The sequence below is a fragment of the Ictidomys tridecemlineatus genome, chromosome 1 (assembly GCF_052094955.1).
Source record: "Ictidomys tridecemlineatus isolate mIctTri1 chromosome 1, mIctTri1.hap1, whole genome shotgun sequence".
Classification (NCBI taxonomy): Eukaryota; Metazoa; Chordata; class Mammalia; order Rodentia; family Sciuridae; genus Ictidomys; species Ictidomys tridecemlineatus.
This window is the reverse complement of record NC_135477.1, coordinates 13,435,397-13,461,358: the sequence shown is the minus strand read 5'-3', so window position 1 is coordinate 13,461,358 and position 25,962 is coordinate 13,435,397. Positions and strand designations below refer to the sequence as shown.

At 43.8% G+C, this 25,962-nt stretch overlaps 1 protein-coding gene across 1 annotated transcript in view; it reads right to left on the bottom strand.

Annotated features, from left to right (window-relative positions):
• Window positions 1-21,103: 21,103 nt before the first annotated feature.
• Window positions 21,104-25,962, bottom strand: part of Gfra1 (GDNF family receptor alpha 1) — a 57,302-nt gene continuing 52,443 nt past the window's right edge. The window contains exon 5 of the mRNA XM_078019412.1: window positions 21,104-21,213. Within this exon, the coding sequence (XP_077875538.1) occupies window positions 21,104-21,213 (110 nt within the window). The remainder of the gene's footprint in view (window positions 21,214-25,962) is intronic.

The window sequence follows — 25,962 nt, the reverse complement described above, 5'->3', positions numbered from 1 at the left end:
AGAAACCCCAAACCTGTATGTAACACACACTGAGACAGACAGCTGGATGGACCCAAGCAGGATGCAGGGACCAGGAGAGGGGAAGGAGTCCTCTTCAGACAGGACGGCTGGACGGGATCTCTTTGAGGGAGTGTCAGACTGCAGGGTACATCTCCCGACAGAGATGCCCATGGGAGCTGAGGTCCAGAGGCAGGGATGGCTACATTCCTGATGCACAGACTCAGTCTGTGACACACCTGTCTCCAACAAGGTAGGCAGCAGTGAAACAAGCCAGACACGCAAAGGCAAATGTGACATGATTCCTCTTATAAGAGATACCTAGAACAGTCCAGTCCACAGAAACAGGAAACAGAACAGAGGCTGCCAGGGATAGGGCAAAGAGGAGAAGAGGAGCTACTATTTAATGGGTACAGAGAGTCATTTGGAGAAGATGAAAACCTTCTGGAGATGGAGCGTGTGGGTGGCTGCAGGACAAAGTAAATGTGCTCTATGCCACTGAATTGACACTCACAAATGGTTAACATGTCAAATTTTAAGTTATGTACCTATCATGACCTTTAAAAAAAAGGTGGGCAAGAGATTGGGCATTGTTGGTATACCTGAGCACGCTCCCTGGGCCAGTTAACGAACCTCCCTGCAGTGAGAGAAGTGGCCCTGCCACTTAAAAGTGGGAAAAAGTCCTTCTCCCACAAGGGGAAACTGTTGGAGGAGGTGAATTTTATCAGGAAGCACCTGACACCACAGTGCCTCTGTCTGTCCAAATCACAGCTCAAGAAATACTACCCCTGAGGAATTTCCCAGATTAGCACATCTTGTTTACCAAAGAAATAGCATACCCTTAGCCCAAGCCTGCTCTCTGGTGTGTTCATTTATATCCTGTCTTCCTATCTATCTGAGAGGGAAGCACTCATCCCTCATTCCCTCCTCTTTTACCCACTCCAGCTACATTCCAACCAGGTTTTATGTTTTGGTGTAACATTTAGTCTGTGGGCAGACCCAGTGAACTGGTCTCTTTAAATGTACACCATAGCAGAGCTCTGAGATAAACAGATTCTGAAATCCACTCATTCATTCATTCACTCACTCATTCATTCATTCATTCATTCATTCATTCTTACTGAATGAAACATCTCTCAGCCATGGAAATAAAGAAAGCAGGTTGAAAACCATTGACGTCCACAATTTTATATAACACTTTTGAGTTTGATTTTCTATTACAGTTTACATTTCCAATTTTATCCGGTACAATGCTTTTTTTCCAAGCCAAAGACAGAATTTTCTGTGAACCATGGATATATAACAGTTATCTATTTCTCCATTTATAGCACTCATCGTTTTAGAAGGTCAAGGCAAATGCATTAGGCCAGAGGTTTTTTTAAGGTCTCCTTCCTCGAGGAAGGTGAAGATGGGCAAGCTCTCCCCCACCCAGGGAGGCATTTTAAACCTAACAAGAGCCCCAGGCAAGGCAGAGAGGGAGACCAGAGATCAGGGAGGAAACCAGAGCCCGGCAACTGGGATGTAGCTGAGGGATACTGCCATGAAGCAAGCCAGGGGCTACGTGGCACAGGGAGGCAACAGCATTCTGCCACCACATGGGGAGAGACTGTCAGTCAACACAGTCATGGGGCTTCTCTTTGCTGAACACAGTGCCAGCTGCTGTGCCCACAAAGCCAAATCTTTCAAGTGCACAGTGTTCCATATGACACAGAGCAGGTGGACACAGATTTGATGGGTATTTGAAATCAAACTTCTAGAACACAGTAGTCACGAGACTGCTCTTCTCTCTACCTGTCCACAAGAACAGATCAGTGCATTCCTCATACAGGAACCAAAAAGAACAACTGGCTCCCAGGAAGTCAGCTTCCATCCCAGCCCTTGACCCTGCGAACAGGAGATGGGAGAAAGCCTGGCTGCCCACTCATCTCCAGAGCTCCCATAACGTGGTTCCTGTAGAGGCTGGGAGAGTGCTGCCTGGATCCCATGCTCAGTGCCACCTTCTATGCAGGGAAACTGCAGGAACATGGCTTTGTTCAGTCTCTCCCCAAAAGTCTGAACAAATCCTTCCCTGAACCACAGAATCGTGATCTACCGATCGCCAAAAGCCCTTTATAAGATGTTCTGAAAGTAAAATAAAGAAGACAAGGGAGGAGAAAAGGAGAAAGAGGGAAGAAAGCTGGGTCTGTCTTTGCCTGAGGGGGGAAAACAGCCCAAGGCTTCCCTTCTCCCTCTGTGCCACCAATGTGCAGCATTTATTTGGTGACAAAGCTTCAAATGCTAATTCAATGCATTAAAGGCAATAACACAATCCAGAGAATTGTTTCGCTGTATTTTTCAACTTCCAGTGTGCTCGGCTACCTACAGCTGAACAAGAACAGGTAAAAGATCTCCCTGAAATAAAAACAAGGCAGGGCAAGGGGGGGAGCAGGCACCTACTTGGGAGTGCACCAGGTTCCCATGGAGAAAAGGGCAACTGCCTGGTGCAAGGCAGTTTGGTATCAATGCAGTAATTTCTGGATAGCTGCCAATGCTAAGGTTAAAAAGCAATATTACAAGGCTTCTATGATGACAGCCTACTGGGAGACATTTGTTGGAAATTGCTTTGCCTATCATTTAGTCAGCAAAAAAAGCCCACAGTACTAGTTATGCTCGAACTCTGTTGAGTGTGCATCTATAAATGATTCAAATTGTAAGTGCATAAAGCCCCCATACAGGTAGATGTAATCACCGTAAAAGCCTAGAGCCTCAGCCCTGTTCTTTTCCATTGATAGGCCATATAAATTTTCACCATATGTTGCCAAATAAGAAGCATAATTATAAAGAAAGTATATTCTGAGTTTTGAATTCAACTTTTGAAAATGAAATCAGAATGACTTTTTGGCACCAGGCAATAAACTTTTCCAGCAGCTCCATTGTAAAGACCTTGATGCTCTAAAGCATATGGTCAGAATGAATTTTAACTATGCCTTTTTAGTCTGCGAGAATGGACAACTTAAGCATCGCCAGGGGATATTACAAGTTTTAACTAGACTGTCTCCTCAAGTCTCCAAATGCCTTAAAATATTTTAAAGTGAGTTAAAGTATGTAAAAGAAAAATAAAGATCTGATATTTCAGTGATCAGAGCAGTGTGAACTAATCTGTTAGTTTTCAATTACCAGAAGGTGCTTGGGACTTGCCAATTGAAGAGACTACAGAGTCCAAATGAAGCCTTTCCCTTGTGCTTCACCATGATTTAAGAAGTAATTTAATTTCTTAGTGGTTCGAGGTTTTTGACTGTATGGATGTATATGCCCTTGCTTTGAACTGGCAGCCTGGTCCCTTGTCCTCCGAGGCCATTAGTATCTATCTTCATGCCAATAAATGAGTGTTTATTCCACTGAGACAAAGCATTGAGTTTGCAGGTTGGGCAGTCGTGGGTGTACAGGTGAGACTCAGGCCTGCAGGAAGGGGCTGGGTAGCCTTCCAGACTCCTGCCCCAGGCCCGGAAGTTATTGGCATTCCATGGACTTGTCGCATCATCACCACCAGCAGCCCCTGAAAACCCAGGCTGAGGTGACTCTCCCTGAGAGCCTCTGTTTTGTCTAGAGGCTGAATCCACAAAGAGAGAATGGCAATGGCGGCAACCCCTCTTTCAAAACTGCCTAGCCTCCACCCATGTGTCTAGCAAAGCTCTGAGCGTAGCCTCTTAGAAGCATGTTTCAAAAAATCCTGCTGGAGTGTGAGGCTGGCCCTCCACAGACATGAAGATCCAAATGGTCAGCACAGCGGCATCCGCGAGTTCCAAGAAGGGTCAAGAAACAAGGGATGCTTCTCCTCCAGTCTCAACAAAACCTGGGGAAGCCACGGCAGTCCCAGGGAAGTGCTGGAGAGTGCATTTTCTCTATCTCAGCTTCCTTTTAAGGGGTCAAGAGAAGGCAAAAACGGCTGCCATTTAGGAGTCAAATGCCCACTGCCTTTCTACAGCTTCCCCACACTCTGTCTGTTCCTAGCCCCTCCACTCACACAACACCCCCCTGACAAAGAGCTGGTCATTGGTCAGGCAGGGAAACCATATTTGTGAGGCTAATTTTCAGAAGTTATTAAAGTGGACTAGAAAAAAATGAAAGCCAAGAAGACTCAGGATTACAAAACAAAAATAGATTTTTTTTTTTTTTTTTACTGAGGCATTTTAAGAGCAATTATGTTGCTGCAGTCATAACAGCCACTTGAGCAAACAGCAGGTTGATAAAGTACAAAAGACTCCTGCCACCTCCACACCCACTCCAGGGGCTGTTACAGTTTGGGGACAGGAAGGAAACGGAAAGGATTTTTAAGACTTTGGGGTTTTGTGAGTTGATTCCTAAAAATCTGGTAACATATTCTTTAGCATGCAAAGGAAAATAAAACCAAACACACTTTGGGGAAATGGAGTAAAAAAAAAAATTACACATTGGAGATAAAAGATAAAGAGTTTCATTAAATCCCAAGTTCACACAAATGTCACCAGTCCCTTGCCTTAATCTCATCTGTTTTGTATTTTCCGCAACAACCATCAGAGAAGAACTAGTTTCCTAAGAAACACAAATCCTGCTTTTATTGGAAAAATTCTGTGCCCTGTTACCTGAAAGACAGGCAGAAGGGTGCCGAGAAGCTCTAGGCCACCCTGGTGTGGGGTACATTTGGGCCCCGTTCAGATCCCCTGCCTCCCCCATTTCCCTGGACCAGCCTTGTTCCAAAGCCAACTTGAGAGTCAATGTTCTATAAAAAGAAGGCTCATTATAAAGCCTTAAATGAGGAGCTGTAAGATGACTGGTGAGTTACTAATAATTTGCTGTCTCTCAACCTGCTATATATGCAGAAAGTAGTTTCTAAATATGCCAGTGGATTTGTTTTACTATTTACAAACTGGGGTCTGTAAGGTAAATCGATGTTGCCAAAGTTGACTGATAAATGGGAATTGAATATCTAAAAATAACCCCATGAGAACTTTTCCACCAGACAGTCAAGCAAACAAAGTCATCTCCAGTAAATCATTCCTGACCCGCTCACCTTGCTGGATCAACTATAAACTACCCCTCACTGCAGATGAACCTGGTAGATACTCCATGGCTTCTAATTTATCCTGAAGAAATCGAAAGGGAGTTTGAAAGGTTAATTAAAATTTCTGGTATGGTTCTGGTCGATAAATAACTAAGTACACAATATTTAGCTGGATCAAGAGTTGTGTTTCTGAAAAATTAAGTATTCTGGCTGATACAAAATTACCCTAGATCCATGGATTATCAATGCTCAGTAAATAGAACAGAAACAAGACCACTGAGCAATCTCATTTTTTTGGAAGATTCAACTCTCAGTCTTGCGATTCACACATAACAGAGCATCAATAACTATCTGCTACATGCCTGAATTAAGATGATACTTCAGCACCTGGGAGCATCTCTGAGCCACTGGTAAGTTCATTTTGACACTCTATCAATAGCTTCATCCTGATTCCTTACAAAAACTGAGAATCACCTCTGAAATTTCTCATCCAGTATGGTTTCTGATCAAGAGCTACTATGGGGACAGGGGAAGGTAGGGCTCAGACAAGGAATAAGAGATACTTTCCTTGGCTCAATCTGCAGAGAGCCACAGAATAAACCATTTCAGTCTGCTGGCCATCCAGTCTTGTTGAAAATAATTCAACTTTGCCACTATAGTGTAAAAACAGCCACAAACAATATGTAAATGAATGTAGACATGGCTGTGTTCTGATAAAACTTTATTTTAAAAAAAACAAACAAACAAAGAACAGACACTCTGCAGGCCAGAATTTGCCAACTCCTCCATGAACTGATGTTTTCTTTTCCTTCACGGTCATGTTGAAAAAAACACCTCCTCCATAAGTCTTCTTGAGTGCCTTCCCGACTAACTCCTTCTCTACTTTAAGTTGCCTTGCTGATTTGGTTCTTTTTTTTTTTTTTTTTTTTTTTGCTTTGTTTTGTTATAGTTTTACAGCCAGACTGAGTCACACAGTAGGTCAGGAAGATTGCTAGTTGGGCACCCTTCTAGTTGATACTCTTTAAATGTATGCTTAACATTCTTGCAGCAGGCACACTGGGTGCTATGTCAAGGAAGGACAAGAGGAATTCATAATGGGACACTTAGATTCCCTTGCCTGCTCCCCAGTAATTCATCTGAGGCCCAAAATTGCAAACTCTCTTCAGTGAAATCTAAGCCACCCTCAGCTAACCAGGACATCATTATGCAAGTTCTCTACTAAGTAGGATGCAGTATAGGGGACGCAGTGTTTGGGAAATGGTTTAAAAAACTAGTTAAGAAGAAAAAATACAAATGGGGAGAAAGACACAAGATAAAACAGTTTAGTGTGCCACTACAGAGGTGGCTGGAAGTCATCTTTTCTCAGAACACTAGACTGTGCAGAATGAGTCTTCAAGGAGTGTCTCATCCTCTCGTACGCAGATGAGAACATTCAAGCAACAAAAGTGACTTTTTTTTTTTTTAATATCACACAGTGGTTAGTTACACCTTTTGAATGTCAGTCTACTGTGGCATGAATTTTCCACTTTGTACCTAAACTCCTTCTTGATTTTAGGACAACTACACTTTAATGCCTATGCAAAACAGAAAAGTCAAGGCTGTGGCATCCAGGATTATCTGATGCACACAAACATAGAAGCTGTGACCACACAGCAAGAGGCCCCCTTTAACGGAAAAGAACACTGATATGTACTTTTGAAGTGGTCATCATTTTTCTAAATCCTGTCAGAAATTCTTCATCAGAATTGCCCTGTCAGTCCATAAGCCATTCGTCCATCAGTCCAACCACTCACACATCCAACTACCTGTCCATTAACTCATTCAAACATCCATTAAATACCTACCATATCCCAGGCCTCAGACATAAGAGATGAGTGAGATTGGTCTTACCCACAAGAAGCTTTTAGTCTAGTGAGGCTGACACAGGAAGCCCCAGCTAACCCTAAAGCCAACCCTTTTTCTGATCTGGACTGGTACGTCCATGCCTAATGATTTACTTGCTTAATTTAGTTAAATGAGCTTTGACTTATCTTTAGGTTGTGTGCAAAAGCCTCATATAACCAAGATGTACACTAGGAGGGGATATTGGAAATCCTGAACTAAAGACATCAAGCATAATTTGTTTTAAAAAGGTGCCATCAGGCAATGAAATAGACCTGAACTTGAGGAATAGAAGGACTCAATTTGAATCCAGACTCTGCCAAGTGTGTAACTTTGGGCAAGTTAATAAACTTCCCCGAGTGTCTGTTTCATCAACCAGAGATGAAGACAATTCCGATTTCACAGGGTTCATTATTTTGACAAATACTGAGCACTTACATGTACCTGGCCTTCTTTTGCACATAGGGCTGTGGGAATGAAAAAAACAGCCTGGCCCTTATACTCCTTCCTGTAGCTTATATACTAACTGGAGAGAGTCTAGGCAGGAAACGAGCAAATGAAAAAATGGAAAGTAATTTCCTAGGGTTGCTACATTTAATCACCACAAAATTTTGTGGTTTAGAAAAAACAAAATTATTTCTTCTTTCACTGTTCTGGGGGTCAGATGATCAAAACTGTTGTCAGGGGCCAGCTCCTTTTCAAGGTTCTAGGGAAGTCTCCTTTGCTTCTTCCAGGAGCATAACTTTAATCCCTGCCTGTGTCCTCATATGATCTTCTCTGTGTGTCCTCTGCTCCTCTTCTAGGGACAGCCAGTCTTTGGATTAAGGGCCTACTCAAAATCTAGCAATTCATCTCAAGAACCTTAACTGCTCTGGTTTGAATGTTTGTGTCCCCAACACTCATACGTTGAAATCTAATTCCCAACGAGGTGTTATTAGGAGGTGAGAGTCTCTGGGAGGAGATGCAGTCATGGGGACAGAGCCCTCATGAATGGACCCCAGAGAGCTGCCTTGCCCTGCCATCCTGAAAAAACCCAGCTAGAAAGTACCATCTATGAACCAGAAATCAAGCTTCACCAGACACCAAATCTCAATCCGTTAGCACTTTGATCTTGAACTTTCTAGCCTCCACGATTGTCAGACACCAATTTTCTTCTCCTCCTTCTTCTTTTTTCGTTATTGTTTTTGGTCTGGGGATTGAACCCCGGGACTCTTTACCACTGAGCTATATCCCCAGCCATTTTTACTTTTTATTTAGAGACAGGGTCTCGCGCTAAGTTGTTCAAGGCCTTGCTAAGTTGCTCAAGGACTTACTGAGTTGCTGAGGCTGCCCTCAAACTTGCAATTTTCCTGCTTCAGTCTCCTAGTTGCTGGCATGACAGGTGTGCACCACTGTGTGCAGCCTGAAATTTCTATCTTTTTTGTAAGTCACCTGATTTGTAGCATTTTATAACAGCAGCCCACATAAACTACGATGAATCTATTTCAAAATGAGGTCACATTCTGAGCTTTCACATAGACTGCTTGGGGTGGAGATGGGTAAAACTTTAGCCAAGAAGGTCAGAGAAGGCATTTTTGAGGAGGTGACCGTCTAAGTGTATCCAGCTATAAAGGGATGTCTGGGCCCTGAGGCATAAGGGAGCTTAGACAACAGGTCTGAAATGCTGAATGGAGATGTTAGAGTTTAGATTTGAGGTGTCCCTCAAAAGTTCCTGTGTGAGACAATGCAAGAAAGTTCAGAGGTATAACAATCAGGTTAAGACAGACTTAACCTAATCAGTGAATTAATCCACTTGAACCGATTAACTGGGTGGTGACTGAAAACAGGTAGGGTGTGGCTGGAGGAAGTAGGTCGCTGGGGGCTTGCCTTTGGGGTTTGTAGTTTGTCCTCCATGAGTGGAGCTCTCTTGGCTTCCTGATCGGCTTCTTCTGAGCTACCTTCCTCCTCCTTACCCTTCTGCCATGTTGTTCTGCCTCACCTCAGAGCCACCGAGTCAGCCATCCACATGGGCCGAGATCTCTGAAAATGTGAGCCAAATAAACTTTTCTTCCTCCAAAAATCGTTCTTTTGGCCTCAGAAGTGAAAAGCTGACTAAAATGGGAGGCCGAAGGGAGTGACTGAACAAGGTGGGGAGGCTAGCAGAGACGGGGAGACTCGAGAGCAAGCAGGTGGCCACGGCCAGATCCTGTTCGCTGGTGTGAGAAATGAATGTGGAGGAAGATCCCAGAAACTAGCACATGTGAAATCCGACTCCACGAGGGCTAAAAGGCTGCATTTGTAATCCAGTCAACAAAAAGTGGGTGGTCCAAGCTCAGGAAGCCCCAAACCACAGAAGGTCTCTGATCAGAGTGCATTAATTTATAGGCCTCCCTCCCCCACTCCCCCACACATTACAGGTGGTTTCCTGATTCAGGATATTAACTTTCAGCTGCTGGAGGTCCCTAACCTCCAGGCTGGCCTAAAAGGCTTCCTCAGGTTTGGATAAGCTGCAGATAAGGAGCTGAACTTTTGTGGGCTTATGAAACCGCACCTGTGAACCTTCAGAGATTCGTTCATCATGAGCCTTAATCCATCTCAAATAAAACCAGTGCATGCAGATGTCACGTCCCACCCATGGCTGTTTAACAAGGAAGGACAACAGCCTTGTCTACTCTGCAAGAGCCTCCTCTGTTTACTCTGTACCTGTGGATTTAATTTCTGAGATTTACATTTTAATTCTTTAAGATATTCAGGAGATAAATGGATAAAGAGGAGTAAGGTTGAGACACCGCCCCTTCCTAAAAAAACCACTTGCCTTTTCCTCTTCTTTTGCTTGTTTAATTTAATGATTTCCTTCTCCACCCTCCTCGGGGTTTCCTCCCCATTTCCCAACTTCCTTCTCTCTTTTCTGCCCTGGTTCTTCCTGAATGCACTCCCCTCATTTTGGATCACTCAGGGTGATCATCTGTAATGGTTGAATAGCATTCCCCCCAAATTCACATCCACCCCTGAACCAAATAAGGTCCTAAGAATATGACCTTATTTGGTTATACCATCTTTGCAAGTATGATGAAAATGCTGTCATAGTGGACTGCAGTGGGCTCTAACTCCAAAATGACTGGGGTCCTCATAAGCTGAAGAGGATGCACAGAGGCATATAGAGAAAAAGGCACGTGAACATCAAGGGAGAAATGGACACCATAAAGCTAGGAGCCACAGATTGCTGAGAACCACCAGAACTGGGGAGGAATACATTGCAGTTTTTGTCATCATTTGTTGCAACATCCTAAGTGACTTCAACATTCAAGGCCAGAGCCTGCTCTGCAGCCATCTCTCACACATTTTGGCCCCTAAGCCTCCTCCTCACAGGAAGCTCTGCAGATCCCAGTCCCTGCCTTTTCCTCCAGGGTTGTCCACCGTGACTGATGACCTTTATGGCTACGGAGGCCACATGTTCTTTGTTAGATTCCACTTGGAATCTGTTTTTTTTTTTTCCTCTCTCTCTCTTTCTTAACATTTTATTGTGATGTTCTCAAATATGATTTTCACAATGAACATTCACATACCTCCCACCTAGATCCCACTATAATTAACATGGTAGGGTACTTGCTTTATCATGTGTCTATTCATCTACCACACCCTCTATCCATCCAGCAGTAAATGCATCTTATGTATTTTTTTGGAAGCATCTCAGAATAAGTTGTAGCTGTCACCGCACTTGCCCGTAGAGTTCAGTGGACATATCATTCACCACCCTTGTAACTTAAATACCTTATAAAGGACCCACTCCTAACACACACACTGGGGTTAGGATTTCAACATGTGAATTTTGGAGGAACACAAACACCCAGTCATAGCAGGGTTAATTTTGGAGTGTTAATGTATGTGGAGCATCTGTACCCAGTACACGCTATGGAAGAAAGGCGGGGCAACCTTTACCTTCTGCCACCCAATATATGACATGCACCATTTTGTGGTATACAGAGTATATGCTCTTTTTCTGCTCAAAAAGCTACAATGGCTTTGGGGTTTCCCAAATCAAGTCTAAACTCTGCTGCCCAGATTTTAAAATAACCCAGAAAATCACTGCTTCTCTATAACATCAAGCTTTACTTTAACGGGCTGGAATTGCATCACCTTGGCAGACACAGCACTCACTCTGCTGATCTGGAACACAGAAGAGCTGATGGGTGGTTCTTGAGTAGCAACAGGGGAAGTGAAATGAGTAATAAAAATAGGAAAACTCAATAGCCAACACAACTCATTTGGTAGGCAAAATCTCTTCATCATACTGGGAATTTTTAGGGGATGAGGAAAACAGGTTGTGAAGACTCCATTACCCCAGGCCAGAGCCTATCAGGTTCACTGCCTTCTCAACATCCCACAAGCACACCACCATGACTGTCTGTCTGTCTCCACCTCCATTCAGACTATCCTCCCCTGCAGGCCCTACCACCCCTCTTACCCCAGGGTCTGCATTTGTCCCACTCACTCAGACCCTCCCCTTCCTTCAAAACCATCTCCAAAACCACTCAGTGGCCATCCCCAACCCTCAGGGCCCACCCTCCAAGACTTCATGCAGCACCCACCAGGACCAGACTGGGGTCATCTGGGATGACATCATGAGCTCCTGGAAGGCAGAGGCAGTATCTGCTAAGTCTCTGGAGCCCCTGTTCATCCCCTGCACAAACCTGAGCAGATGAACACTAGATGATCCATTTGAGGGTCAAATACAACCCAACCACCACCACTGGGGGGAAAAAAAGGTGGTGGAGGAAGAGAATGGAGAAAGACTTTTGTACTGAAGGACAGGATAGGATTGACCTGTATGACCATCTGTTACACTGCCAGCGTCCTGCCTCAACTTCACAACAGACTGTCAAAGAAATATAACAGCTGTGTGTCCACACACTTTTGTGTGTACACACCCACCAAAGCCGGGTCCTCTGAGCCTTGTTTTCTTTTGCATTTTCATTCCTCAAACACCTTCTGAGCACCTACTATGTGCTCAGCATTGTGTTTGTTGCTAGGGGTTCAATATAAAATATCCTTTCTTTCTAGGAGATCACTTGGTTGGACAGCCAGAAGCTCAGACAGATCATGACAAGAGTGTGAGGCCCATGCTGGTGGAGGGTAGGGAGACACCGGGCTAGGCCTGAGGTCGTGACCGGGGTGAGTCAGGACAACCTAGCAGGGAGGATGCAGGCTGAGTTTTAAGAGCAAGCAGGAGCAGCAGCACATGAAGGGGAGCCAGGTCCTCTACTCAATGATCTCAAGTAAGTTGCCACCGTGGCGGAGAGTACAGAGAATACAGCAGAGGACCGAGTGGAAATGAAAGGCCTCTCCCACACACCTGGAAGGCAAGCACCCGCGGCGGGGATGTGATGGCAGAGCCTGGCTACCTGTCTAAGGATGGGGTGCAGGTCAGGGAAACGGGTGTTGGGATGAGAAAAAGATTCCACAGAGAGGAATCAAGAGATTCAAAGGCACAGAGGTGTGATCAAGCACACGGAAGAATAGGGATCCACCTGATCCAGCATCATGAGACCAGTGAGATGTGGAAGGGGCACTGGAAATGAAGGCAAGGGCCGTGGCACGCAGTGCCCCCAGAAGATATGAAACAACTTGTCAATGAGGGTCCACATTCACCCTTGAAAAGGGAAACATGTCTCTGAATCCATCGTCAAATGTGAAGAACACATTCCAATCAACTCACTAATGAGTCCCAAAAGAGTATGTCAGCTACCTTCCTTGGGAATGCTCTGTGGCTTCCAGCAGGCCAAGTTCCAAAAACTACAGGAGAAGGGCTCCCTGACATCAAGGAGTTCAAGCAGCCCACACTTTCTACCGCTGGGCTAGGGACAGCAGATGCAGCAGATGCAGCGGAAGGAATTAGAAAGCAGGAACTACCTGTCTCCACAGGTGCCCCATGTGCCAGCTGATGAATGCTCTGTCAGGGCCGGTTTCCAAGTCAGGAGGTGCCTCTGCCTGTAGGGCGCTAAGCACTAGCACAGGCATCTGAGAGAGGAAGCAGGGGAACTGGGAAGGTGAGTGCCAGCCCAGATAAACGGCTCAACCACGCAGGCACACAACCAAAGCCTCAATCTGTCCCTAGACAAATCTGGAGATTTAAAAGATGGCTCTATTTTGGTCCCCCAAGAAGCACCAATCAATATAAGGAAGGTACAGGGGTTTAGTGACTTAGCAGCTGGAATAAACAACCCAGTTGTTTTATCCTGGCTTGTCCAGGCTGTGGGAAAAGGTACAAATGCCCCTGCAACTGGCCTCTGCCCTAAATGAAGCAGATGCCTCTGCAGACTGCAAAGCTAGACCAGGTGGAGGGTCACGAGAACAGGCCGGGGTCTGGGGAAGTAGCACCCAATAAACGTGCCCCTCCATCCCATGGGAGTAGATGAAGCCCTTCTATAGAAGACAGGACAACAGATTGCAGGACCTGAAGTTAGACTACCTAGGTTCAAATCCCAGCCCAGGTGTCTCACTGTGGAATAAGCAATAAGAGGAAGCTGGAGTGATCCGCGTGGTAGTGGAGCAGAGCTGGAGATATGAGAAAGAACGTCTGCTTAACTTAGTACCAATAACACCCGGTCACATACAGAAACATTTACTTACATGTACATACACAGGGAGGTTTACACACATATTATTTCTTTGCTTTTGTCAGTTGAGAGGTCTAAGAAATGACCACATAGTAGCAACAAGCACAGCTAGCATCCAGATTTTGGTTTCTAATATCATTCTTCAATAAAAGTAACCAGGACCCCTTAGAGAAGGCACTAATTGTAGCATTAGGGTGGGAAATATGCCTGGAGCATCCTGTAGAGGCATAATGTATTATAGAAAAGCTCAAAAGCCATTTTTTATGCAAATATGTCAAAGGGCATAGATGCCAAGTGAAAGCGGTCCCAATGGCCAACACTGGAATAATTTGAGCAAGAACATAAATAAATAGTATTGGGTTATAATCCAGACATGTAAAATTAATAGCCATGTTGCCATATTGAATATAAATGACTGAATATATTGTTAAGTGAGGGGTAACAGCAAATCCCCAGTGCAGAAGAATAATTTATGTAGATATTCTACCCTTGATGAAGTGGAGCATAATCCCCACTTCTTAAGGGGGGATTATGCTCCACTTCAGGTACCATTTTCAGGTAAACATTTCAAGCTGTTATGTGATAGTCAACTAGTAAATGGGGAAAATGCAGGAACACTCTCCTGCTGGAATATGGTCCAGCAGGAGAGTGTTCCTGCATGGATTTCCCTCCAAAGATCACAGTATGGAAAGGAAGGAGAAGAGTAACTTCGAAGAAAAAAAAACTGACAAATACTACTTCAGCCAAATGATCAAGATCAGTGTCAGTAGTCATAAATCATGCTGATAGTATATGCCCTTGATATAATGTGATAAAAATGGCATTTTGCCTCTGTGATCTTCTGGCATCTGACAACATACCTGACCAGTATTCTTCAAAACTGCCAAGGTCATTCAAAAACAAGGAAAACCTCCAACACTATCTAGTATGATCTGAAGATCTATCCTCTCAAAATTAATATGCTGAAACTCAATCCCCAGTGTAGTATCAAGAGGTGGGAAATCCAAGACCAAGGTGCCAGCAGATTTGGGGCCATGAGGGCTTATTCTCTGCTTCATGGATGGTGCCATCTAACTGTGTCCTCACATAGCAGAAGGAAAAATACCTCCCTCAAACCTATTCTATAAGGGCACTATTCATGACGGCTGAGCCCTCATAATCTACTCCAGTTGTCCCCTCTTAAAACTATCACAATGGTAACCATAGGAGAAAATGGATACAAGGTATAAGGGAGCTCTCTGGACTATCTTAATAATTTTTAATAATTCTTAAAACTATTCCACAAAATAAAACCTATCAAGTAAAAAATAATCCCCAATATCCCCGTCACTAGTTACACGAAAATGACTAGGTCAGTTCCACTCCGTGTCTATAAATTTTACCCTCTGCAAAATGGGATTATCGGCTATGCTCTTTCATAAAATTTTAGGGTGGATTCAATAAGAAAATGTGTGCAAAGTAACCAGCCCGTGCTTGGGATACAGGAGGTAACACATACTGACATTATTATTATTCCAATAAAATATTTTAAAGAGACAGACCACTCTTAATAGCAACCATCTTCCTTTTAATGGTCTGGGAATTTTGAAGCACAAGTTAGTGGATGAAAACTAAAACCTCACCCCAAACTCATGCCCTCAGAATGTGGTAAGCACACAATGTATCTTCTTCGAAGAAAGATCCATCCCAAGGTCACCTGGCAGGGAACAGGCAGCCCTGCACAGTCCACGTGAACTGTGATAAAGCATCTCAGGGAATGTGGTTATTTAAATCTGGTTATGGTTTTCCCCATACATCACACATCATAAAATGAATCTATGTGAAATTAAGTGTTGATGTTGTTCAATTTGGGCTGGAAGGATGGATGCATTTCCCACATGACTCAGGATACTCTGATTCTCGGATGCATGCACAGGAAGCATTAGCACAGAGGAAGTGTGGGCAGGAGACTGACCATATTCCAGCAGGAGAGTGTTCCTGCATTTTCCCCATTTACTAGTTGACTATCACATAACAGCTTGAAATGTTTACCTGAAAATGGTAACAACAGATTTAATTCATTCACCCAAATCCCACACTCAAATCCCACAAAAACAATATTTCATAATGTAAACCATTGAGGGACCATAGTTCCTGGCTAAGAGGTCATAGCTTTCTTTATGATAGATGGGTTTTCAGAAGTGAGTGGTTAGAAAAAAAACCAAGATGCTGCCCAAGCAGTTTGACCAAGAAGCCTGAAATATGCAAAAGAGCTCAAGTCAAGCTCATTATAAATGGCAGTGGTCCCCTGGCACCTCAAGCCCACCCCCACAATTAACAAGCTTGGCTCAGCTGGGGGAAACCAAACTATGATTTATTATTCTCTTCAAATTAATAAAAGTGTTGTTATCCATTGTGAATTCCAGGATCCGTTCAAGTGAGAAAGAGCTGATGTTTCAAAATGGCCACACGAGCAAAGCAGGCTTTACTTCTGAAATCACATTCTTTAACCCCAATTCTCAGTCATGAGGGAGTCACCCAAGTTCTGTAGAGAACAGCCATAATCTGCACAAGGAATATGTCTTTATTCTTTCAACACAAGTCCACCTAAACTTCTCAAAATAGAGCATCAGCAGGAAGCCAATGGGCAAGGGCTCTCTCCTTCTCTCTCATTTTACAGAGGAGAAAACTGAGGCCAGAGGACAAGAGCAAATAATTCAGGCGCCCCCACGAAGACCAAATCTTGGCAGCAAAACTGAGGATCACTGATCGCTGGCCACTGATCGGAGATCAGAGGCCCTCTGGCCACAGGTAGTTTAATTTGTTTAAGGTCTAATTAAAATATTTTAATGGGGCTGGGGTGTGGCTGAGTGGTAGAGTGCTCGCCTAGCACACGTGAAGCCCTGAGTTCAAACCTCAGCACCACTTAAAAATGAAATAAAGATATTGTGTCCACCTACAACTAAAAAATAAATATATTTAAAAATAACTTTTAGGGCTGGGGATGTGGCTCAAGCGGTAGCGCGCTCGCCTGGCATGCGTACAGCCCGGGTTCGATCCTCAGCACCACATACCAACAAAGATATTGTGTCCGCCGAAAACTAAAAAATAAATATTAAAAAAAAATTCTCTCTCTCTGTCTCTCTCACTCTCTCTTAAAAAAAATTAAAAATAAATAAAAATAAAAATAACTTTTAAAATCATAAAGTTTTGCATATAATCCCAGATTGTTGGCTTCTCTTGAAAATCTCGGGCATTTGTTGATTGTGGATCCAAAGTCCTGCCTCCTGAGCCTCCTGCCTGGCCTCCATCTGTGACCCTGGGGAGTAGCTGCCTGTGGCAAAGGGTATGTGGTCTTCAGTGATCACAGTCCCAGAATCAACCTTCCTTACTTTTGTTGCCAGGGGCTCTGGAGACCTTGGAACTTGCCACTGCTCCTTTCTGTCATACCCAGACAAGGTTAAAAAATAAATGTGACATATATATATATTTATTTCACGTACAGCCATCCCTTCATGTACCTGGGGGCTGGTTCCAAGACCCTCAAAGAAACCAAAATCTGTGGATGCTCAAGTCCCCCATGTCACATCGTGTAGCATTTGTACATGACCTGTGCACATCCTTCTGTCTACTTCAAGTTCATCTCTAGATGGCTTATAACATCTAATACAACATAAGTGAAATGTAAATAGTTGTTACTTCGTATTGTTTATGGAATAATGACCAAAAAAAGAGTAAAATCTGCACACATTTGGTAGAGTTGCAACCAATGCAGACTTGAGGATATTTTCCATGTGTGGTTGGTTGGCTGAATCCATGGACATGGAACTCATGGGTACAAAAGGTCAACTGTAATATTTATGAACATATTGAAGAAGAATACATTATGTAATATGCAATACAATTGATGCACCTATGCAAGTATCTATGTTTGGGATAGTAGTGGCTTTTTGTTTAATCTGAAGACACGTAGGCATATTTCATTGATGTCCTTGAAGAACATAACTTACCAGCCATAAGGAGAGGAGTTGTAAGTCACCTTGAGATGAGATATTCTCAGTCACCAGCAGAAGTAAACACGGCAGCAAACAGGGCTAGCCACTCGGGACTCAGCCCCGGCCCTGGTTTTCATGTATGCTTCCTGAGCAGCTAGAAGGACATGAGTAAGACCACACCATTCTTATGAAAAGCCACTGCTGACTTCCTTCCTCTGAGCCCAGATCCCACACCCCGCCATTCTCCTTGCTCATTCCACTGGCTCCCTCACGCGCTCACCAGCTCCAGCCACACCTGTCTCCTCCTGAGGCTTGTGCTCCTGCCTGCCAGGCTTTCCCCTTGCATGTCCCTCTGCCATTGTCTCAGATCCTCCAATAACTGACCCATCCTCTGGTCATTTCCTGGCCATACTATCTAAGGCGACCTCCAAGCCATTAACACATAAGCCTGGTACAGCTCCTACATTTGTCCCTCTCTGAATTTACCTAATTTCTTGGCACGCTTGGCTACCAAATGCCTCACTCTGGACTGTATGTTCCATGAGAATAGTGGCCTTTGCATCCTGTTCACAACACTATCCTCAAGGCCCAGAAAATGCCTGGCACCTAATTACTGACAGCAAAGTAGACATGGCATGCACTCTGTTTAAGATGTATCACTGATCACCTGAGCTGGAGGGAAAATCTCCCTATCAGCAAGATCCCAGTTCCAAGTAAGCACTGGAGAGGGAATAAGGCTATGCCTCTTTGGTCTCAGAGACTTCAGTTGATATGCAGAGAGAATTAACTCAATGGTGAGTTTAGGCTGCACTCACTTATGCTTTAATACGCCCTGCTGAGTGATATTGCTCTGATTTCCAAAACATTTGCTCAGTTTCTGTTCAATTTCAGAATCACAGTTGAGGATATGAATAAGCATTCACAAGGTGTTTGAGTAACTTCAAATGAAAACATGCATGTGGGCATGAGCATGCATATGGCATTTCCAACTGCATGTGATGTTGGGGAAGAAAAATTGTATGACACTTTGGAATTTCTGAGAACCCAGTGGCTCATGAGGTCTGTAGACAATGCAGTGTAAGGATCAATTAAGATTCCTTGAAACTGTGGCCTTGTGACCTGGGAGCTCTTATTTAGAAAAGTCCAGAGACAGGACTACTGGTCCTTGACCATTCTCAGACCCTGTGGTCAGAGCACCACAGCAAGTGGGATTTATAGATGAAAGAACCAAATCAAGCAATAAAGGCCATGCAGCAGGTTAGAAACACACTCCCAATTGCACGTACTACAGATACAGCAGAGAAAAACCCGGTGGTAGCGGTTATGCTGTCACCTACTGTAGCAAGATTGATCTGTAGTGAAATAAAAGATACCGCAATCCAGAGAAAATAACTTCTGTTTCCTCTGAGAACGTTTGATGCTGTCAACTGCAAGCCCGCACCCTTCTTCTGCCTGCCATGGTGCACAGCAGTACAAGACGGGCAGGCGCTCCTCTGGGCAGACAGAGCACACATCTGCAAAGCAGCACCCCCCCCCCCCACCTGCCCAACTCCATGGCCAAGCCAAAACAAGCAGGGCCCAGATGCCCAGGGCATGCTCAGGAGAACAGAGCTGCTCCAAGTTGCCACTGTGTGGACAGACTCCAGAAAGCAACCCAGTGGCATCTGTTCATTTGAAGCCATGTCGTTTTCTGCTTGTTTATTTCTAGCACAATTCATAGTCCCTGTGTTTCAGGTTAATGGCACAATTCAGCTTACAGTTTCAGTCCCAGAAGATGCTACGGAGATACCAGCTTAGATTCCGTCTGTAATACACAGACTATTCTGTCTTGGTCTCCTTTAACCAGTTGAACATCAGAGGGGACGTTATTTTCCTTGGCAGAATGGCCAGCAACAAAGGTGAGGAGGAGTACCAGCTGGTGAGCTCCTGGCCATCATTTCTGAGAATGTGTCTCCCTATGAAATGGCCCTTCAAGGCCAGAGTCATGTAAATGATTCACAAAGGCAAGTTTAGTTCTCTCCATCTGAAATCCTGGTAATGTCTTAGAAGGGAAGTGCCGCCCACCGTCACACAGACAACGGGTAGCGGTTGGCTTCCGTCTCTGGCAGATGCTATTAAGTCTCAATAGCCAGTGATTTGTAGATGATTATAACTTTTGCTCTGCATATCATTGCAACTGACAGGCAAATCCCATCAATCGAATGGTATGACTGATGAATAAAGGAGGCAAACTTGACATAGGCAGGCTGATAAGTCATTTTTTATACCAATTACAACACCCGCGAACGCTCACCACGGTGTGCTGGGAAGTCAGATCTGATACAAAGCTTTTCTCTTCCCCTTCCCTGGGAGCCTCAGAACACATGTTCCAGAAAGACGCTCCCAACCCAAGCATTTTGTGGGTTGAAACAGCATTTTGTGTTTCAGGGAGAGAACTGTGATTCGGCGCTGGGTGGTGTTTGCTTTCCAGTTCATACAAAAAAAAAAGAAATTCTCCTCCCAGAGCGGCTCACTGAACCCCCAATTTGTCAAGGAGGAAAACTCTCTGCAGCAACAGGCCCTGACAGCGGCGCTTTCATTACCCGAACAGTCACGGCACCTTTTCAATTTTGCTCGTCTCTTAGTCTCTAGCCAAATGGAACTTATTACTTATAGCTTGTTGGGATTTATGAATTATTTATAAAAGTAGGTCTATGACTCCAGACTCTTAAAAGACAACACAACAGAACCCTCGTTGTTACCCACAACTGTGCTTCCATCAGAGAGCAGATATTCTCTAGAACACGCGCTGCATGTTTGGGGTGAAACAACAGTTGTGAAAATATCAAGCCTGCAAGAGTATTGGGAAGCTATTTATGGAACGCCTCGATGTATTTTTAAACTAGACTCTTTTATTCTAAGCAAGCCTTGGGTTCCAGAAAGATGCAGCAGACGTGTGCTACAAATACGTTTCCCAGCTTGAATACAAACAGCAGAGCCCGGCTGCTTTTACCCAGTAGTGCAAGCTGGGATGAAAGGTAGTGCCTCCATAATGTGTGTCTACAAGGTTCCAGGAGGCCATGACCCAGGAGTTTCCTTCTGCGTCCAGAAGTACAGTGGCTGTGCATCCTAAATCGGGGACTATGACCAAGAAACACGGTGTGGAGTTAGGCTTTGGTTCCCAGCTCCCCTTAGAACACATGACCCTGACCCGTAAAACAGATGACACCGCACACCTGCACCTGACTCTGATTCAGTCAGAGGTTGTCAGGCATGCTGCACCAAAGGGCACCAAGTAGCCAGTCAGCCATGTTCTTGCCACACCTCCATCAGAGACATGGATGCTCACCAAAAACATCTCCGCCCACACTGGTAGGGGAAACCCTGACCAAGCAGCAGCTGGCTCTGACACAGGAGCCCTGGGAGACAGGATTCTTGCACCTGAGTGCCCCCCAGGGACATGGGAGCTTCACCATTTTCACCAGTCCTTCAGCATTCCTGCCCCCTGCTGGAGAGGCATGGACCCCTCCCCTTTCATCCCAACTGTCCAGTTCTCCCCCTCCCCCCAAGCATGGTTCAGAAGAATCAGCAGAGGCCAGACAATACAGGCCCAGGGAGGCCAATGGCACATCAGTCCACTGATCTCATAGCATTCCCTAAAGTCCATGTGACATGTCCACAGAGAAGGTGAAGCCCCATAACCCAAAATGCACAACCAATGGAAGAACAGCCAAGTGGCAGTGAAACTCACCTTGCTGAAAAACATCTGTCAGCAGGAAGCAAACAGGGAAAGAGGGGTAGGGAGAGAGAGAAGGAAAGATATTAGTGATGTTTAAAAAGGCAATATGCTAATCAGCAATCGTGGACTCCTGGCTAAGCACTCTTCTGTAGTCTTTCCTTTGACTTAGGAGGCAGTGGTTAAGCGCCCAGGCTGGGGAAGGAGACTGCCTGAGTCTAACTCCTGGATCAACACTTCTGTTACTTAAAGTTCCCTGAACCACAAGGTATGTAGGAGTGTTGGAAAGAGCAGACATGTTATTTCACATGTCTTGAGGGTTTGGAAACATATCCAGCACACAGAAAAACTGGTGATTATCATCAACATTAATATGACTAGTTTCACAAAATACAAACTTCTAATGTAAGTTCCATTAGCATTCTCATTTGATAGATAGGGAAACTGAGGCTTCAGAGTGTAAGGCCACAGACCACCAAGCGGAGCTCAGACTGAATCCAAGTCTGCCTGACTCCAAAACCAACTTCTCACCCTCTACAGTGCTACCTACATCATTTACAAATGACAACAAAGACAATAAATGGCACATAAAAGAAAAAAAAACGAGAATGGGCCTATGAATATGGTTCTGTATTTAAAACACATGAACAAAGCGGGTACGAATTCCCTCCAACACAACCCATTACTAACAGCACTATGTCTACATTGTAAATACCAGGCCAAAGTATGTCAGAAAGGTGAAAAAATATTAATGTATTCTTTTCAACAAGTATGTAAGAGGTTAGTCCAAGCCAAGTACTTTGTCTGGCAGTTATAAACCACATCTAGCAAAAAATACCCACAAATATACTGTCACCAACATCTCCCTAAGGGTAAATGCTAGTAAGACTTCTAATACCATAAATACACTTGCCAATCTTTGAATTTTCTATAAATGGGCTGATAAAGCATGAGCTTTCTCTGTATCTGGCCTCTTTGCTCAACATGATTATGAGAGTCATTCATTTCTACTCTATCACATAGTAGGTTATTCATTCTGTCATACAGAATTCTACTATGTGATTAAACTATAATTTATTTCTCCATTCTAATGTTGTTGGTTATTTGGATTATTTTAGTGTTTGGCAGTTAGGAATCATTGCGAACATTTTCTACACATTTTTTTGGTGAATATCTGAAAATATACCAAGTACTTTTTGACATCTCCAATGTGAATTCAGCTTGCCCTGGTTCTGTTGCCTCCCAATCAATCCAAAGGTAGTCTTATCTGCTCATACTTTATCAATTTCTAGCTTCAAGAAGAAGACAGCTCTGGCAGGAACAATCACAATAGCACGGACAGGAGACAGTTCCTGCTTTGCAGGTTGGGGTTCTACAAAGGTAAGAAAATTCCAGAAGATAGTTTGGCAATATAAATAGAAATGTTAAATATGCATTACCTTGATCCAACAATGCTACTTCTAGGACTTTAATCCAATTAAATAACTAAAGGTATAAAAGACGTCTGTGAGGATATTTATCATGGTATTATACATAGCAAAATGTTGGATATTATCAGTGTAGTTGTCAATGGAAAATCAAACCAAAAGTAATTGTAGCCCATACAATGAATTATCATGCAATCATTTAAATGGTAACCTAATAATTTTTAATGTTTTTGAATGAAAATAGCAGATAGCAAAATGAAACATACAACCCTGAGTCCATTTACGTATCCACGTACATGTGTAGGGCTATGTGAAGAGAGACTTGTGATGATGTGATGATGGTCAAAGAAATGTTGTTTATCTTCAAGAGATAGAATGTGAGGCCTTTTTGAATCTTATGTAAGATTTCTGTGTTATTTTAATTTGTTTAACAACAAATATCAACAAACATGCCTTTTTTTTTTCTTTTGGCACTTTACCCCTGACCTAAATCCCCAGTTCTTTTAATTTTTTTATTTGAGACAAGGTCTTGGCTAAGTTCCTGAGGCTGGTCCCAAACTTGCAATCCTCCTGTCTCAGCCCCCTGAGTCGCTGAGATTACAGGTATGTGCCACAGAGCCTGTACTTTATAATCTGAACTTAAAACTAAAGTTGTTTTTATTTTTTAAAAAAATAAGTAAGAACTGTATCATTATCATTTAATTTTGCCATCAGTCATCACCTGAAACATCCGCTCCCACAAGGTCAAAAAGAGCCAATCGCCCATGAGTGTGCCCATGAAGCACGCACCTGGTAAATCAGCAGACTGTGAGAAGGGAAGACCTGTGGCTGCAGAGTTCATTCCACTTGAGCACACATGACCCCCATGAGGGTGTCATCAATACCCAGGATCTCAAGGTGTGGCTGTGGCACACGTGGAAGAGACTGCAAGCTCATAATTCCCAGGGAGTTCACTAGAACAACACGCTTTCTCTCACACTCAAGAAAGCCCGTTGGGACGTAAATGGGCCACATCAGTGCTGCCACAGGATAACCTTGACTCTGCTCTAAATTGTATAGCCAGCTCTTATATCAGCAGGTTCTGCATCCTCAAACTCACTCAACTGTGGATTAACCCAACTGTGGATCAAAAATATTCCCCCCAAAAAACTGCATCTGTACTGAACATGTACAGACTTTTTTTCTTGTCGCAATTCCCTAAGCAATACAGTATAACAACTATTTACACAGCACTTACATTGCATTAGGTATTATAAGCAATCTAGAGATGATTTAAAGTACACAGGAAGATGTGCATAGGTTATATGTAAATGCTAGGCCATTTGATAGAAGAGACTTAGATATGCACAGGGGATCCTGGAACCAATTCCTCAGAAAGCAAGACTAATCATACATGCTACACAGCATTCTCTAACCTCAGTAATTCATCATTAGTACAAATTCTGACCCAGCAGTGGGATGCCATTGCCCAGAGGCTGAGAACAGGAATTTTCAGCTCCCTAAATATACCAGTTTCACCTGTGATTGCTTCCTGGACCCCACAGTCTGAACCACCCACCCTCTGACCAGCCTGCACACCTGGACGAGCCCTCCCACTCAGCCTTTAAATGTCACAGCTATGGTGCAGTCTATCCCCACAGAGAGGGAATTCACTGTTTCCGCCTCTGTGCTCCTGGAGTAATTTGTGCATGTTGCAATTATAGCTCATATTATAATTAGTTATTTATGTAGACCATGAGTTCCTGAGGACAAGAGCAACCTGCTTTAATCACCTTCCTGGGTTCCAACTGCCTGACATCTACACTGCCACCCAGAAGGGAGGGAAAGAGGCCCGATCTATCTCAGCCCTCATCTGACCCAATCCTCTCATTTTTCAGATGAGGAAACAGAGTCTCAGCTAAATGAGAAATTTTTCCCAAGGTCACACATGGAGTTAAAGGCTGAGCCAAGACTACATGAGATTCACTTAACCTTAATGAAGCACAAAAGCTCATCACTATTATTAGCAAAGTACAAATTAGAGATTTATCATTCCCCTCTAATGAATACAGACAAAAATTTCCAACCTTGAAAACATCAGTGAAAATAAGATTAGTGTCTTTCAAATACGGATCCCGTCTCGACATCTGTCCAGAATCCTCAAACCTCCTCTCCATGGCTTTTGACAAGGAGCACTTCCCTCAAAATTCAGTACTGATTTGAATCACTGTAAAGTATCAGTGGGTAGGGAGGAGGGGAATTCAGGCAGGGATTTAGTGACCTTATTCCTTCCAATTCTATTGTATATTTCGCACTTTAGCAGACAAATTTGCATATAGTTCTATTCATACCGTCTATTCGAAAAACTCGCTTTTAATTTTGTATAAGCTACTTAGAATTTTTTTTAAAAAACCTCTTTTTCAGCCTTATTTACATGTTGCACCTCTTACTCAAATGGAAATTTTAATAAACTCTAGTATAAATGTTGCAACAATTTTGCACATGAGTTGTCTTATAATTTACACTCTAAATTTATGTCTTTTGTGGACTGTGGTGTAAATTCCATTCTTAGTATCATTGTGGCTTTCTGCCATGTATAATAATGACTTGGGTGCTTCCTTTAAATTTTTGCTTTTCCAGATTGAAACAGCTCTCTAGCATCAGGCTCCAATGACACACAGACTGGAGAATGGGAAATAAGAGAAAAAAAAAAGGTAGTTTCTGTGCTGTTTGGCTCTATTTTACCCCACCCAGAAATTGTGGACATCAGAGAATATTTGCCATAGAAATAAATACTCATGCCATCCTCTATGCTGGCATTCATGTCCACCTCCCAGTCTCTCAAACCATCAGAAGTAGTCACTTATAAAATCAAATGAGCTCGGATTTGAGTGGGTATTCCACTTTCAGTCTCACCACACACAAGGAATTATTTAGGGGTGGATCAATGGACTTCCTCTGAGCTGGCATTTCCTGGTGGGGGACCATAGGCATATTCCAACACCCACCCCATGAAGGTGTTGGGAAGGTTTGATTTATACCAACATTTCCCCATCTGCTGAGACACTCTGAGAATAAGTGCCATCTTTTCTGCCCTCCCAGGAATTGGGGATCACACATGTACAGAGCTGAGAGTCGCCAGTGACCACTGTAGCCACAATCAGGTTGAGCCCAGAGGACGCCAGGGACACTAGTGCAGAGGAAATGAGCTCCTTCAGACAAAGCTCTGCTCATAGCCACTTCCCAAGGGAGGAAACCTCAGCCCCCATCATTCACGTGCACAAAGAAAGCCTGTTCCCCAGCCCCCCGCCCCCACCCCCTGGAGCCCTTCTGGCCCTAGAGATAGATGAAAGGCCATGTGTAAGTCAGCGAT